Below are 13,543 nucleotides of genomic sequence, written 5' to 3' on the forward strand. Positions count from 1 at the left end.
GCAGACCACACCAAGAACACATTCCTAAGCATGAACTGCATTCACAAAAGAGACAGTTACAGTCTCCCTATTTCCTTTTCCCTCCTGTAGAGTGTGGCTTCCCAGATGACCCTTCCATTTCACACATCAATTTTCAGTATTTCAGAACAGTCATGACACCTTCTACACCAAAGAAAACTCACCTGTTTAGGAGCCATAAATAAGGCCACTATCCCTTGGAAATTATGTCCTTTCTTTCCGATTTATCAGGATGCATCTTTAGGTGAACCAATAAGCAATGACTGGGAAAAATCTGTAAGGCTTTAGTTTTTGCACAGGTCCTTCTGTACCAAAAAGGACCCTTTTTATACCAAATTTCAAAACAGCTGTCTACAAAAGATAACTGTTTTCCTGTACTGGAGGCAGAAGGAAGGAATAGTCAAGGCTACATAATGACTGTGCCCCTTACCATCTTTTCTAGAAATGTATGGAATTGGCATAAATTGATTTCCTCAATTCTGCAAAAACAGCAACACTCACACCACATTTTCATTTACATTGCCTACTTCCATTTCTACAGAAATAAGTCTGAATTGTGTGATTATTTTTACCTCACACCCTATCCCCCTCAAATGCATGTATCAGATTTTCCATCAGAATTTTTCATGTTGGTTATAATCATATCTCTGCAAGCAACACAGCGCAGTCATGCTGAATTGAAAAAAGCCTTAAAGTCCCTACTAAAATTTTTCAGGAGAAAAAAGTGTATAAATACTTAGAGACCAGAAAAGAAACAAACACAGCATTTTCTTTGACATCTGGGAGGTTGCATGTATAGCTGATTTCTCTGCTGTTGGTCAACTTCTCTGCAAGTCTAATTAAAATAGCTTATGTAATTAGTCAAATATTTACAAACACTGTTTACCAGCCACTTAGAGGCGAACTGAAATTAGCAAAAGGAAAAGTAACAGCTCAAAGCATCTGTCTGACAAAGTGAAACCTTAATCAGTGCTGGAAGCATGATTGAAGCTGCCTGCATCTGGCAATAAGGTTTCTCCCACATTCCTACATCCTTCTTAGAGATTCAAGGAAGTATGTGCTACCTTTACCCACCATTGTGTGGGTTCAGAGTCCTTGGTTTAAGGCAATATAAGGAACACTGCTTGGCCAAACAACTAGAAAAATTCATGGAAGAAAGACCAAACACAGGCTGTTAGCAGGATGCAATCAAGAATATGATATAGGTAGTTAGCTTTTTCATCTTTTTTAAACTTATTTTCAAGAGACAACTATTTCAATCTATACTAAACTACATTTACAAATTTTACAAGTTTAAATAAATGGTCAATTTTATCCTAATGTTTCTTACAAAAAAAAGTATTCTTTGCAATTAAAGCTTCAGAATTTCCTCACCAAAAAAAAGCACATACTACAGACTCAGAAACTTTTATTCTTCTGTGAATATAACCAACATAAGTAACTGGACACTAGAAATAGGTTGTAGTAAGATTAAATAGATGTATGTGTTCAGGATGCCACAAAATAAAGGCTCAGTTTCTCTCAGAAGCCCGAGCACCAGAAAAACATAGCAACCCAACACAAGATTTATCCAAGTCTACATATTTACTTAAGGCTTACATTTTGAGATTCAATTCAAGCCACTTCCTGGCTGTTTTTAAACACAGTACGATGGTACATAGCATTAAACACAACTACATCAGGTTCCCGTCTAAAAGGAAATGGCTTGTGTGTCCTGCAAATCAAGCTTTGAAGCAAACTGTGCACAAAGAGAAAAAAACCCTGCAGTTTGGCTTTTAATTTAAACATGTGCTATTTCTTGTTATATGATTGGTTTAATTTAAATGCAACTTCACCTGAGAAAGCACACAGCTTTAAGCAGATTTACCTGCTTTTAACATTTCTGCTTCTAAACAAGAGAACTGAAAAAGTCATATGAAGTTATTTGACCTTATATTGAAGATTACAGCTATTTCAGAACTGTCTTAACTCAGATCTTGTCCTTTTCTTTCCCCCATTGTTGTTTTTTTTTGGGGGGGAGCAGGGTTTGGGTTTGGAGTTTTGTGTGTTGTTTGGTTGGGGGGGTTGTTGCTTTTGTTGGGGTGGGGTTTTTTTGTTTTGTTTTTCCTTTTTTTTGTTAAATCCCTTTCAGAATATACTCAACAGTCATTAAAAGACAGTATAAATAACATATGAAAAAGAAGAGGGGACAGTTTCCCACAGAAAACAATGGCAGGAGAATTATTTAGAGGGTTTTTTAAATGGTAAAAACATATACTACCACTATAAAATAAACAAGTCACTACTTTGGGATGTACTATAAAATCAAAAGGTCAGCAAAGCAGACAACTCAGAGACTTAATATTTACAAACTAAACTTAAACAGCAGCAACGCTCCTTGTCACATGTCATATCACCTGCTTTCCAGCTCACAAATTCTCTAGGCTAGTTGCATAGACAACAGATGAAGATAAAAACAGAGCAACAGAAAAACATTAGGGGAGCAAGAGGATAGTAAAAGACAGATTCAGTTTAAAGGTCTAATGAGCGTAACTTGCATGTAAATAGGATTTCTCCCCCTCCCATCTTTCTCTAGATGGTAGTATGTCAACTTGAAAACTTCTGACCATTGGCTTATTTTCTCCACTCTAAGACCAAATTCTAATGACAGTCATGAGGAACACATCTTCAAAAACAATTTATTACTGCATACACTGCAAGTCTGAATTGGCCTTATTGGTACTAGGATTATTCAATGTGTAGCTTTTAATATTCTTAAGCAACCATAAACAAGTCTCTGAAATACTTTTGGTATTCATTCAAAATTACTTTGTTAAAGTTACAGAAAACAAAATAAAATAAAATATAAATAATGTGCAGAACTCGATGCACTTCTTTCACATGGAGGTTTAAGTTTTCCCTTAATCAGACCAGACTACTGTTCAATTCTTGTCAAAAGGCAGAAATCCAGTTTACACTACTGAATGAATTACAACCAGTTTAGCAAGAGGAAATCTGGCTTCACTGTGAAGATCTACCTCTTGAAACTTTTATACCCTCTTTAAAAGCTGTCATCCACAGTCTCAACCTGCAGAAGAGATCCTCCTTCCCACTTCACAATCACCTTACAGAAAATATTTATGAATTAAGGACTGAATAATGCACCAAAATATTTTTAGGAAAGTTATTCACTTTCCACAGCCAAATGTTATCACACAAAAAGTTAAAGAAAAGTTAATGGATTCTCAAAAGACTAAGAGGCCCAAGAGAGTTCCAGGACTTCCGTATGCTCCATAACAACACGGGCTACAGATTTTATTTGCCTTCATCTGTCTAACAGAAACTGTCACGCTGGAGCAGCACCAAGCTGAAAGCACTGATCAGAAAGGGCTTCCCAAAAAGTTCAAAACTGTGCAGGTTTAGTGCATCTTCAACATTTTAAGGGGTTTTACATTACCACCCAACGATTCCAAATGCAAGGAGGCTTTCCTCTTCACCCTCCTCCCACTGAAATTGCGGATGTGGAGGAAAACAAAAGAAAGGAAGCATATTCATTGCCGAGATCGACTTAAGCAAAGGGCTTTCAGAACAATGGGCAGTAATGATGTAGTTTGAGATGGTGCTCCATTTTGGTGAAAGAGTAAAAAAGTAACTGCACCCTGTATCCGACGGTGGTCACATGCTCTATATTAACACACTGCAAAAAAAATTAATTTTTTGAGCGTTTAAAGCATTGTCCTAAGAGAGTATACGGCTCGAGTCTAGGGTTCAAACAACATACGGTACCAACACTGTGTCATAACCTACACTCCATTTGAGATACGGCATTTTCTGGAGTTTAGGAACGCCAGCAGAAAAGTCATCCCAGAGCCGCCCCGGCCACAAAGTGCGCTGTACCCTGAGTGCCGGGCGTCGGACAAACTTTCTTCCCCCGGCAATGCCCGCCCGCCGCCCCGCTCCGGAGCGCGGCCGGCGGAGAGAACCGCACCGCCGCCACCGCTCCTGCCCCTACCCTGCCTGTTCCCGGGAAGAGCCCGGGCGGGCGCTGGGCAAGCCCTCCGCGGGCTCCGGCCGCGCCGCGCCCCGCCCGCACACAGGTATCCCCCCGCGCAGAGCCCGCTGGCACCGCGCCCGGCCGCAGGTGAGCAGGGCAACTTCCAAACTGCGGACGGGCGGCGGCCGCCCCCCGCGGCGCCGCCCCCCGGCCCTACCTGCAGCCCCCGGCGCCGCAGGATGCCCGGCTCGTCCATGCCCCTGGGCCGGCGCGCTCCCGCCGTGCGGCGCCGCCTGGGCACGCCGGACCGCCCGGACCCCGCTCCGCATCCCCGCAGCTGCCGAGCGCTGACATCACGGCCGCGCCGATTGGCGCCGCCGCCGCACGTGACCGGCAACTTCGGGGCGCGAGGTCCGGACCCGCGCACCGGCACCGCCCGCGCCGAGAAGGGGGCTGCGACCGCCCCTCGCCTGTGCCCTGGCTCGTCTGCTTTGAACTCGAGGCGGGCAAGAGGTGAACGACAAGTTTGCGTTTAGTTACAAAATGGAACTGCAGTACAGTGTTATAATAGCACTGCCTAATCAACCGCGCCCCACGGAATTCCTGTGTGAGGCTGCAGAGAACACAGTGAGAGAGTACGGGCTGCCCGAGGGGTGCAGGACACCGCAGCCCGCAGGTCCGGCTGTGACCTTGGGCTTGGCGCCCGAGCGCCTCTCATCAGCTCAGCTGACCCGACAGAACCAAGGGAAACTCCTCTAGGTGAAAAACCAGGTGCTGAATCCGAAAAGGTTTCGGATTAATGTGTGAAAGCACACATTATAATGAGCAAAACGGTACTGGAGTTTTCTTATCTGTCAAGCTGTTGGTTAAACAAACCACTGATTTTTTTTTTTCCTAACAACTGTCACCACACTATTAACTATTCATCCATTAACAGTCTAAAACAAGGATTATGACAATCACAACCTCAAATCTAGTATGAAAAAGAAATATTGATTTCCTGTCAGATTGCATCATTTTGAGCAGTAGTCCGTGTACATTTCATAGCAGTAAAACCTGCTAGGAGCAGAGGCGTTTAGAAGAAAAAAAATGAAGGACCGCTGAAAGGATATTACTGAGCAGTAACAGTTTATCTGAAGAACAGAGACAGAAAAGGCTGCTGTGTTCTCTGCCCCCACTCCCACCCCTTCTTCATATGACTGAAATGCATTAACATTACTGTTTTACACTTGTAAAAATTTAAAAATTAAAAAAAATCAGCCACCTTGCTCAACTACATTTCTCTGAGATCTCCAACTGTATTATTCTAAAGAAACAGTAAATTTTTATCTGAGTTACACAGTGACATTAACTGAACATGTTTCCCCTTCCCTGTCTCTCCATGTCTCCAGCTCCATATGCATGGATCACCTTGGGTCAATGGCTTAAAACTCAGCCATCACTAATCTCGGTTACAGGACTAGAGCTGTATTTCAGTTCAGAAAGAAAGGAGATGCTCATACTGACCAAAACTCCAGCTCCACAAGAGGGAGACAAGAAAAAAATCAAACACATCGATAGATTTACAGATTTGTAGGCCAGAAGGGAGTGTTGTGCCCACCAAGTTTGACCTTTGTAACAAAGGCTTCTCAATCCTCCTCAATTAATTTTTAATTAAATTAATATCATCTCTTTAAGCAGCACGCTGAACCTAGTGAAAACCTTTTTGCTTTACAGAATGAAACTGAAAAGCAACTAGATCCCTCACCTGTCTGAAACAAAGGGAAAAAAGTTACATTAAGGATACAACGTTATCTCCTTTGGGTTCCTCCCAATACTCCTATTTTCCTTTTCGAAATGTCATCTTCTTTCTTCTTTGTTAACACTTTAAAATTTTGTCCCAATCATTCACAACCATGTGTCCTCACATCCTTCTCTATTTCCAAACACAGAAGCGAATGACAATTTTAATGCTGCTGTTATGCCTCCAGTGAGGGTGGCAAAAATTAATTAGCCAAAGACTGTCAAGTTTCAAGGGTAAGAGGCAAAACCTTACCATTTGTCTCTCACAACACAGTGCAGGTTTCATCTGCAATGTTGTTTGCATTTATATACCCAATCTAAATACATATTTACACAAAATATTTTAATCACTGAAACAAAAAGCCTCCTAAGTCTCAATTTCTCAGTTCCTTTAAAGGTAAATAATACTGAGGTGTAGTTTTGTTCCAATTATCATTTTAGTCTGTCTAACTGTGCATAACTGTCTAATATATATGTATGAATTAAAAGTGCTCTATCCCACTAGCTGAGAGGTCATTACGTGAACAACAGCACAAAAAAGTCGTACCTTCAAGTAATGTATCACTGACAGGCACAGATGCAAAAAGCCTGTAACCTCACAAAACACCTCAAGTATCACAGAAGCTGTAATTTTGTACAAGGACAATTTACAGAAAGGATCAGAAGCAGACAGCACTGATGTACATGCATGAAGACACTATCCAACTACAGACAGAGTGCAAGTATTACCTTGTTTTGCAATAAGCTAAAGATCATTGGTACAGCTACCTAAGTAATACCAGAAGGCAGGAGAACGAAACAAAGAGAAGACTGCCTTCCAGTGGAAGATGAGATAAACCTCAAGTAGAAAAGTATAAAACTACCTTTCAGTGAAAAGTGTATTTACTGTCAATTACAGAAGCTTTCCTAAGCTTGTGCTGCAATTTATAAAGGTGTATTAGAAGGAATTGAAAGGCAGAGAGTTGCAACTAACAAGGAAAGCATTGACTGAATTTTCTCACCATCTGTGAATCTCTTTAAATATTGCTAAAGGTGTATCTGTATGTTTAAAAACATGTAAAGCCTGCTAGGCTTTTGTTATTTTTCAGATTATTATTTCAGTTACATTCACTATTGAAATCATGACAGATAAGACCATGGCATGGTAAAAGTTATGTTTTAGAAGGAAAATCATTAAGTATAAGCATCCTCTTTGAAACATTTTAATATTACCATCCTTATATATATGAAACAGCAAAATGCCCCACAGATTCCTTCACATCACTTGTATCAGAAAGGCACAGTTCAGTTGTACATGCACCACAAAATAGCACATGTGAACAGTGTATGAACAAAGAAACTTCCTTTTTTTCCCCCCCATCAGGGGAGGCAAAGAAATTCAAGCAACAATCCAAAATTTTCCCAGTAATCTTTTTCCCCTATAAAGGAAGCATTTAACATAACTAAATGTGCAGGATGTTTCAGAATTAATTTAGATACATACTCCCAAGTACATGTTCATTTAAAGCTGAAAAGAAACATGGTAGAAGATAATTTTCAGGACAATTACACAAATTTAGGAAGCTTTTATCCTCATTCAACTACCCTTTTTTTGCATTAAGCATACTGCTTACTTAGAAAATAATATTGACTGACAAAACCAGGAGAATTTAGAAATCACTGTGATTACTGAAATCAGCCAATCAACTGGATGAAATCTAAGCATGCCAAAAAATATATGAATATGTAGTTAAAGTTTTACAATGCAGATTTAAATTTAATTTTATGTATAAACATATCCCATGTGTAGCTGCCACTTTCATACTACATGTGGTGGCAGCATATGACAAATCGCATTTATTATGTACGTGAAACAACTTGCTTGTATTCTGCTCTTAAATCTATCTCTGTCAGGGCTATTTCCTATATCTTAAATATTCTACAGTATCCAACCACCATCACTGAGGTTTAAAAATTATTATTTTCTTCCTAAATGTGAATATTCTACTGCTTAGAACAGATAACAAGCAATGAAATAATTGCCTTACATTCTGATAACTTGCAATCCGAAATAACAGGAACTTTATCCAGCACTGGTAAAAAGGGAGGTTTTCATCACATTTGTGTCCACTGATAAGCTATTCAAGTGATTTAGTGGAAAAATTAAAATACTGTGCCATATTTTCAGAAATCTAGGTAAGTGGACACACTATAACTACAGATAGCTGTTTTTACAAGCACGGGAATGGAAAAATATGGAAATGTTAAACATTACTTCCTATGCAGCTTTTCTCTAAGCACATTAGAGAAGAAAGAACAATTAGAGCATACCAGAGTGTGTCTTCTTGGATGCTGTAGTTATAATGGTTTTGAAACAAACTTCTGCAAACACTGCTTTTGTGGTTTTTGAATGCAAAGCAGCCCCACAGCAAAGGACCCGGGGGTCCTGGCTGATGGCAGCCAGGAGGGCCAACCGTGTCCTGGGTTGCATCAAGTAAAGCATCACCAGCTGGTCAGGGGAGGTGAGCGTCCCACTCAACTCTGCACTGGTCTGGCCTCACCTTTAATATTGTGTGCAGTTTTGGGCACCACAATATAAAAAAAATACAAATTTATTAGAGCATCCAAAGAAGGGCCAAAGGATGGTGAAGGGTCTGGAGGGGAAGCTGTATGAGGACCAATGAGGTCACTCGGTCTGCTCAGCCTGGAGAAGAGGAGACTGAGGGGAGACCTCACTGCAGCCTACAACTTCCTTGTGAGGGGAAGAGGAGAGGCAGGTACCGGTCTCTTCACACTCGTGACCAATGACAGGACTCAAGGAAATGGCATGAAGCTGTGTCAGGGGAGGTCTAGGTTGTATATAAGGAAAAGGATTTTCACCCACAGTGTGGCTGAGCACTGAAACTGGCTCCCCAGGGAAGTGGTCACAGCCCCAAGACTGACAGTGTTCAAGAAGCATTTGGACAATGCTCTCAGGCACATGGTGTAATTCCTAGGGTTGTCTTGAGCAAGGCCAGGAGTTGGACTTGATGGTCCTTGTGTGTCTCTAGGTATATTCTGTGATTCTGTGGTAGTTTCAAGCATAAACTGCCAAGGGAAGATGACATTACAATTCCACAAAGGAGTCCAAGGTTATTTTTCTGAACAGTCATAAGAGAAATTGAGCCACCTTTATGTGCCACACCAAAGTAATCACACTCTGCATATGATTAAGAAATCATAACACAGATCACATTCCTGTTTTGTAGCATTCTGAAAACAATATCGGTTCCTAAAGAAATTTACCCCCAGTGTTTTACCTGAATTTCAAACACCCTAAGCAGACACAGTACATTATTGTCTATACCCGACAAAAAAAAAATCTGTAAAAACAACTATCACTGAAAAGTTTTCAACCCTCCTGTACATATACATCCACACCAAACCATCCATATTGTCACTCCACAATGCTGTTGGAAAAAGGGATTTCATTAGAAATGATAATGGATACCAGATTATCATTAATTAAAACCACAAAAGCATGAAAGCAAAAGCCCTGTAGGATACTGGGAGCTGAAAGATGTGCATATATTTCTTATATCAGTTTGAAAAATCATTCTAGAAGTGAATCAAAACAAAGAACATCTTTGAAGAACTTTATGCAGATCAGTATCTAGCCATCTTAGGTAAGTCAGAAACTTCCTACTATCACTACCTATCGTTACATTACCCAAAAGTTTTCTTAATGCAATGTTTTTAATGTTTTCTGAGGAAAATAAGGTTATGGAAACAACACTATCCATTTGCCTCTTGTTCTTTCAAATTCTGAAAGGTCTATTATCTGTGAAGTGTCACTGAAATTGACTACAGCACTAGAAGTGAGATATTTTATCAGAAGTAGCAGCAAAAATTGACAGACCCACACTTAATGTCATCGCCAAGACAAGGGAAGCTGTAATCCACTCAAAGCAGCAGATACCTTTTTAGTCTGTACATACAGACTAGCAGACAGAACTATAACTCTGCAATATATTCAGCAAGAATTTCCTCATACAACCACAGGAAGGCTTGTTTGTTTGATATTAACAGTAAAGCATATTTAAGATATTTAGTCAGTGAGGGAATATAGGCCAGCTTTATCACAAACTACTTGAACGAGATAATGAAAATGCACCACTTGGCTTTCATGATTTGTTTTCCAGCATTTCATTTACCCACAGAAGTTATGCAGTGATATCATATGAACTTGCACATTACTCTAGGAAACAGGGAAAACAATTCTGCCATTTTAGAGTGTTAGGGGCTAAAGTTGCCTTGGCTGAAATTGAGATTGATAAAGACAATTTAATAATAATTATTAACATACATTGAAATTCTGAAAAACTAATGAATTTAACAGAACCAATTAACATCCACAACATCATTTACTACTAATAATGCATGATAAATAATATACAATTTTAGACACTGCAAACAACATGTATTTTATGATTCAAAGTGCAAAAGTTACAGTATTTCATCTACATAGCTATTTATGTTCCTGTATACATTTGCCTAGTGTCCCTTCTAAAGGGCTTAGAAAAAATATGGAATAAATGCTCCATATGAAACCAACAGCTCCCTTTCAGGGTGCAACATGATAACCAGCACCCCTCAGGAAAAAAATACAGACATGCTTCACCAGCCAAATGCTTTCAAGGCATTGCTTCCTCTGAGTCCCCAGCTACAGCACTGAAGAAGGCATTGCTGGCCTGAGAGCAAAATTGTGAGCTCTTACCAGTTTTTTCCTCTATTCTCCTTCAGTATTATAATCCTGTCCACACACACACAGAGAAAAGTGCATTGCCCCTTTTACATCTTTCAGAAGTAAAGACTTGTGGGCAATAATCACTTCATGGATTGACAGAGCGCTACTGAATTTGAGTCCCACTTTACCACATTACACAAAAACATATTCAGATAAGCCAAGCTGGTTTGCTGTGTATCCAAGAGAGAACTCGGACTACCGGGGCCAGCAATGCATTAAGAGATACTCTACTATTTTCCTGAGATATTGTATATTACTCAGAATAGAGATCACAAGCAGGGAGAAATTCAAGATTCTTTAGTTAGCAAAACTCTAATTCTCTTCTTCTGGAGCTGATAAATCTACACAAATGGCAAGCCACAGGTTAGTGCAGGGTGCAACAATTTCTTACACGTAAGGAAGTAGAGCTGATTGTTGTTGTTTCTTAAAAAAAAGAAAATATTATTGATTCTGTGATTATATTTTTTAAGGTTCTTGAAAATAAACTACTTTTTCCTACTAAAGCACATGTGCCTTGCCAACAGTCGCAACTACACATGTAGGAGCAGCCACACTCCATGGAGCATGTAGGTACACACTGAGTCTTCATGCCACCTGCTGGACAAAATCCTACTTACATCAACTCATTTCAGGGTTTGCCATTCATTCAGAAAGGTAATTTGTTACCTTAGAAAGATAATAAATCAGTAAAGAAAATATTAGAAGAAAATAATTGTTGCAAAAGCAAACCAACTTTTTAAGTAAGTTTCAAATAAGTAATCAATCTCTCTTTCAATGACAGAACATACAAGAGAAGACTGGTTACAACAGACATGGTAGCTTCATCCCTTTTGCATCAAATACTATTCCTTAATGCATCAAAAAGCATTGGATCACCAATTCAACCAAGGTAGCCAGCCCTTCGATCTTCTAAGTTTTCCATAATTATGCAATAGCATAAAACAAATTTCTTTCTGAAAACAGAAGCACATCATGAGTACAATCTGTTTCTCTCATGAATCTCTTTTCAACAAGGACTGAGACGTACACACTAAAATGTTCTTCCTTTTTTCAAAAGTTGCTGAGCTACTTGTCTCAGCATCTCCCCAAGGAATGCTTAACATCAAACACACAGGACATACGCCATTTTCAATCTTAGAATTCAAAGCACGACACATCTAAATATGTTTTCAGAGAACAGGTAAAGAACCCTCTGAGTTGAGGCATTTTCTAACAATCAGCTCAGTGGCATACTTTAGATTTTGTATATGGAAAAGGAAGCAAATTCTTAAAAAAATTCTCATGGCAAAAGAGTAACAATAGCAATTACATTTTGAATAATCCCTCTTAGATATACAGAAATTTGATTCTCAGGTGAAATCAGTAATAGGCCAGCTGCATTCCAACTACAGATATTAAACTTTGGCATGGTGTAAGTTCTTTTATTATTTTGAAATCACTGAAAAATGACGCAGCTAGTCTCCTTTATTTTGATGCCACGTTTTTCTTTTTAGAAGCAGTTAATCTCAACACTTGTAATAATGCATGATTTTCTCAATGAGATAACATATTAATGTACTTTAGCTTAAAGAAGTGTAATTCTTCTTAATATCTTTTGGCTGTTTCTTACACTCTAACATTTAACACTTTCCACTACACATGCATGGTCCCACTTCTTCACAAGAGCACCCTCCTTCATTAAAGAACAATAGTTAAGCCTTTCAACATCCAAATTAATTCAGAAGGTAGTTCACCTTGCTGAAGTCTTGACTCCCCATGGACAGAAATTCCACTACAAACCAGTAAAGTAAGGAAGCCTGGAACAAAAGGGAATGTTCTCCTACTGATCCCTAGTCTCAATCCCATATTTGATAAGCAGAGCACATGTAACAAGCATGCAAAAAAACCCCATTTATTCACAGTTACAGGCTTCTGGAAAAGTGCATCAGGCTAGGGAAGTTTGTTCAGGATATGCTTTTACTGGTCATGAAACTAATGAAATACACTGAGATCCAACTCCACTTCGGATGTCAGTTAGTTCTCTTACTTAACTTGAGCTTACTGTTTCCCCTCCCTTATTTAAAGCAGGCAATGTCATAATTCAGCTTTGTTCTTACTACCAACCTTCATCCTCTCTCAAATAGACAACCTAACAGAGGGAATTAGGAATCTATGATCAGCCAGGTGTATATTACTATGAAATTATTCCATGCATTACAAAGCCAACCATCATTTCTGAATTTAACTGACCAAATACTATCTTCCACTGCACCACATAACTGCAGGTATTCAGCAATGATCAAGAGGTTAAATGTATTTATGAGAGAGTAGCAGTTAACCAATCTCCTGCTGATTATTATATGTTTACTCAAGTGACATTAGGTTGACTTGAGCACTTATGTCCTTTCTTAATCTCCACACCACCCTGAAAGAAACTCCTTAATAGATGCAATGATTCTACTGTACTATTTATTTACTAAAAATCTGACAGAACTGGATATAGACATATGCACTACAATATGGCATATTGTGATAAAAGAGAAAAGCAAGAATACTTTCTAGCTTTACTGAGATGGTAACAATTGATGCTAAAAATCATCAGTCCACTGTGGCACTGTACAGAAGAAGGAAACAAATACGGTGACTGCACCACACCAGTGAAGTCAGCACAATTTAAATCACCATATATCAGGACAAGGGAGGGATTGGAGGAATACTAACAGGTAAGGTATAGTAAAAAATATCAAAGTCCACATTTCCACTTGCTTCCACAGGTAGAAGTGCATTTTACAGTAAGATATCTGATTCCGCATGAACGTACAAGAAAGTCTCACTAAAAACCAGAGGTACAAACACCCAGCAGCATGTGCCAAAGCCATCTGTGATAGTCAATCCACTTAATGTTTCAGGTCAGTAAAATTATGTCTGCTTTTAAACCTAGAAATATAAGAGATTAGAAGTAGCAGTGTACCATCCAACACAAAAGTACTCTGCTGGATGTTCTCAAATTGAAAAATGCCTGCAGA

The 13,543-nt window shown here is 39.3% G+C and overlaps 1 protein-coding gene across 4 annotated transcripts in view; it reads right to left on the minus strand.

Moving 5' to 3' along the window:
* Positions 1-13,543, minus strand: part of MAST4 (microtubule associated serine/threonine kinase family member 4) — a 292,509-nt gene that overhangs the window by 184,897 nt on the left and 94,069 nt on the right. Inside the window, exon 1 of one of the 4 annotated variants that reach the window (XM_027671423.1) lies at positions 4,209-4,271. The exons of 2 other annotated variants lie outside the window; for them this stretch is intronic. In XM_027671423.1, coding sequence (XP_027527224.1) covers positions 4,209-4,247 — 39 coding nt within the window. In that variant the 5' untranslated portion in view covers positions 4,248-4,271. Of the gene's footprint in view, positions 1-159; positions 163-4,208; positions 4,272-13,543 lie in introns of those variants that run through there. One more of the 4 variants, XM_027671426.1, reaches the window with a different exon arrangement.

Source organism: Neopelma chrysocephalum, unplaced genomic scaffold (assembly GCF_003984885.1).
Source record: "Neopelma chrysocephalum unplaced genomic scaffold, ASM398488v2 Primary Assembly neopelma1_97102, whole genome shotgun sequence".
In the NCBI taxonomy this organism is placed as follows: Eukaryota; Metazoa; Chordata; class Aves; order Passeriformes; family Pipridae; genus Neopelma; species Neopelma chrysocephalum.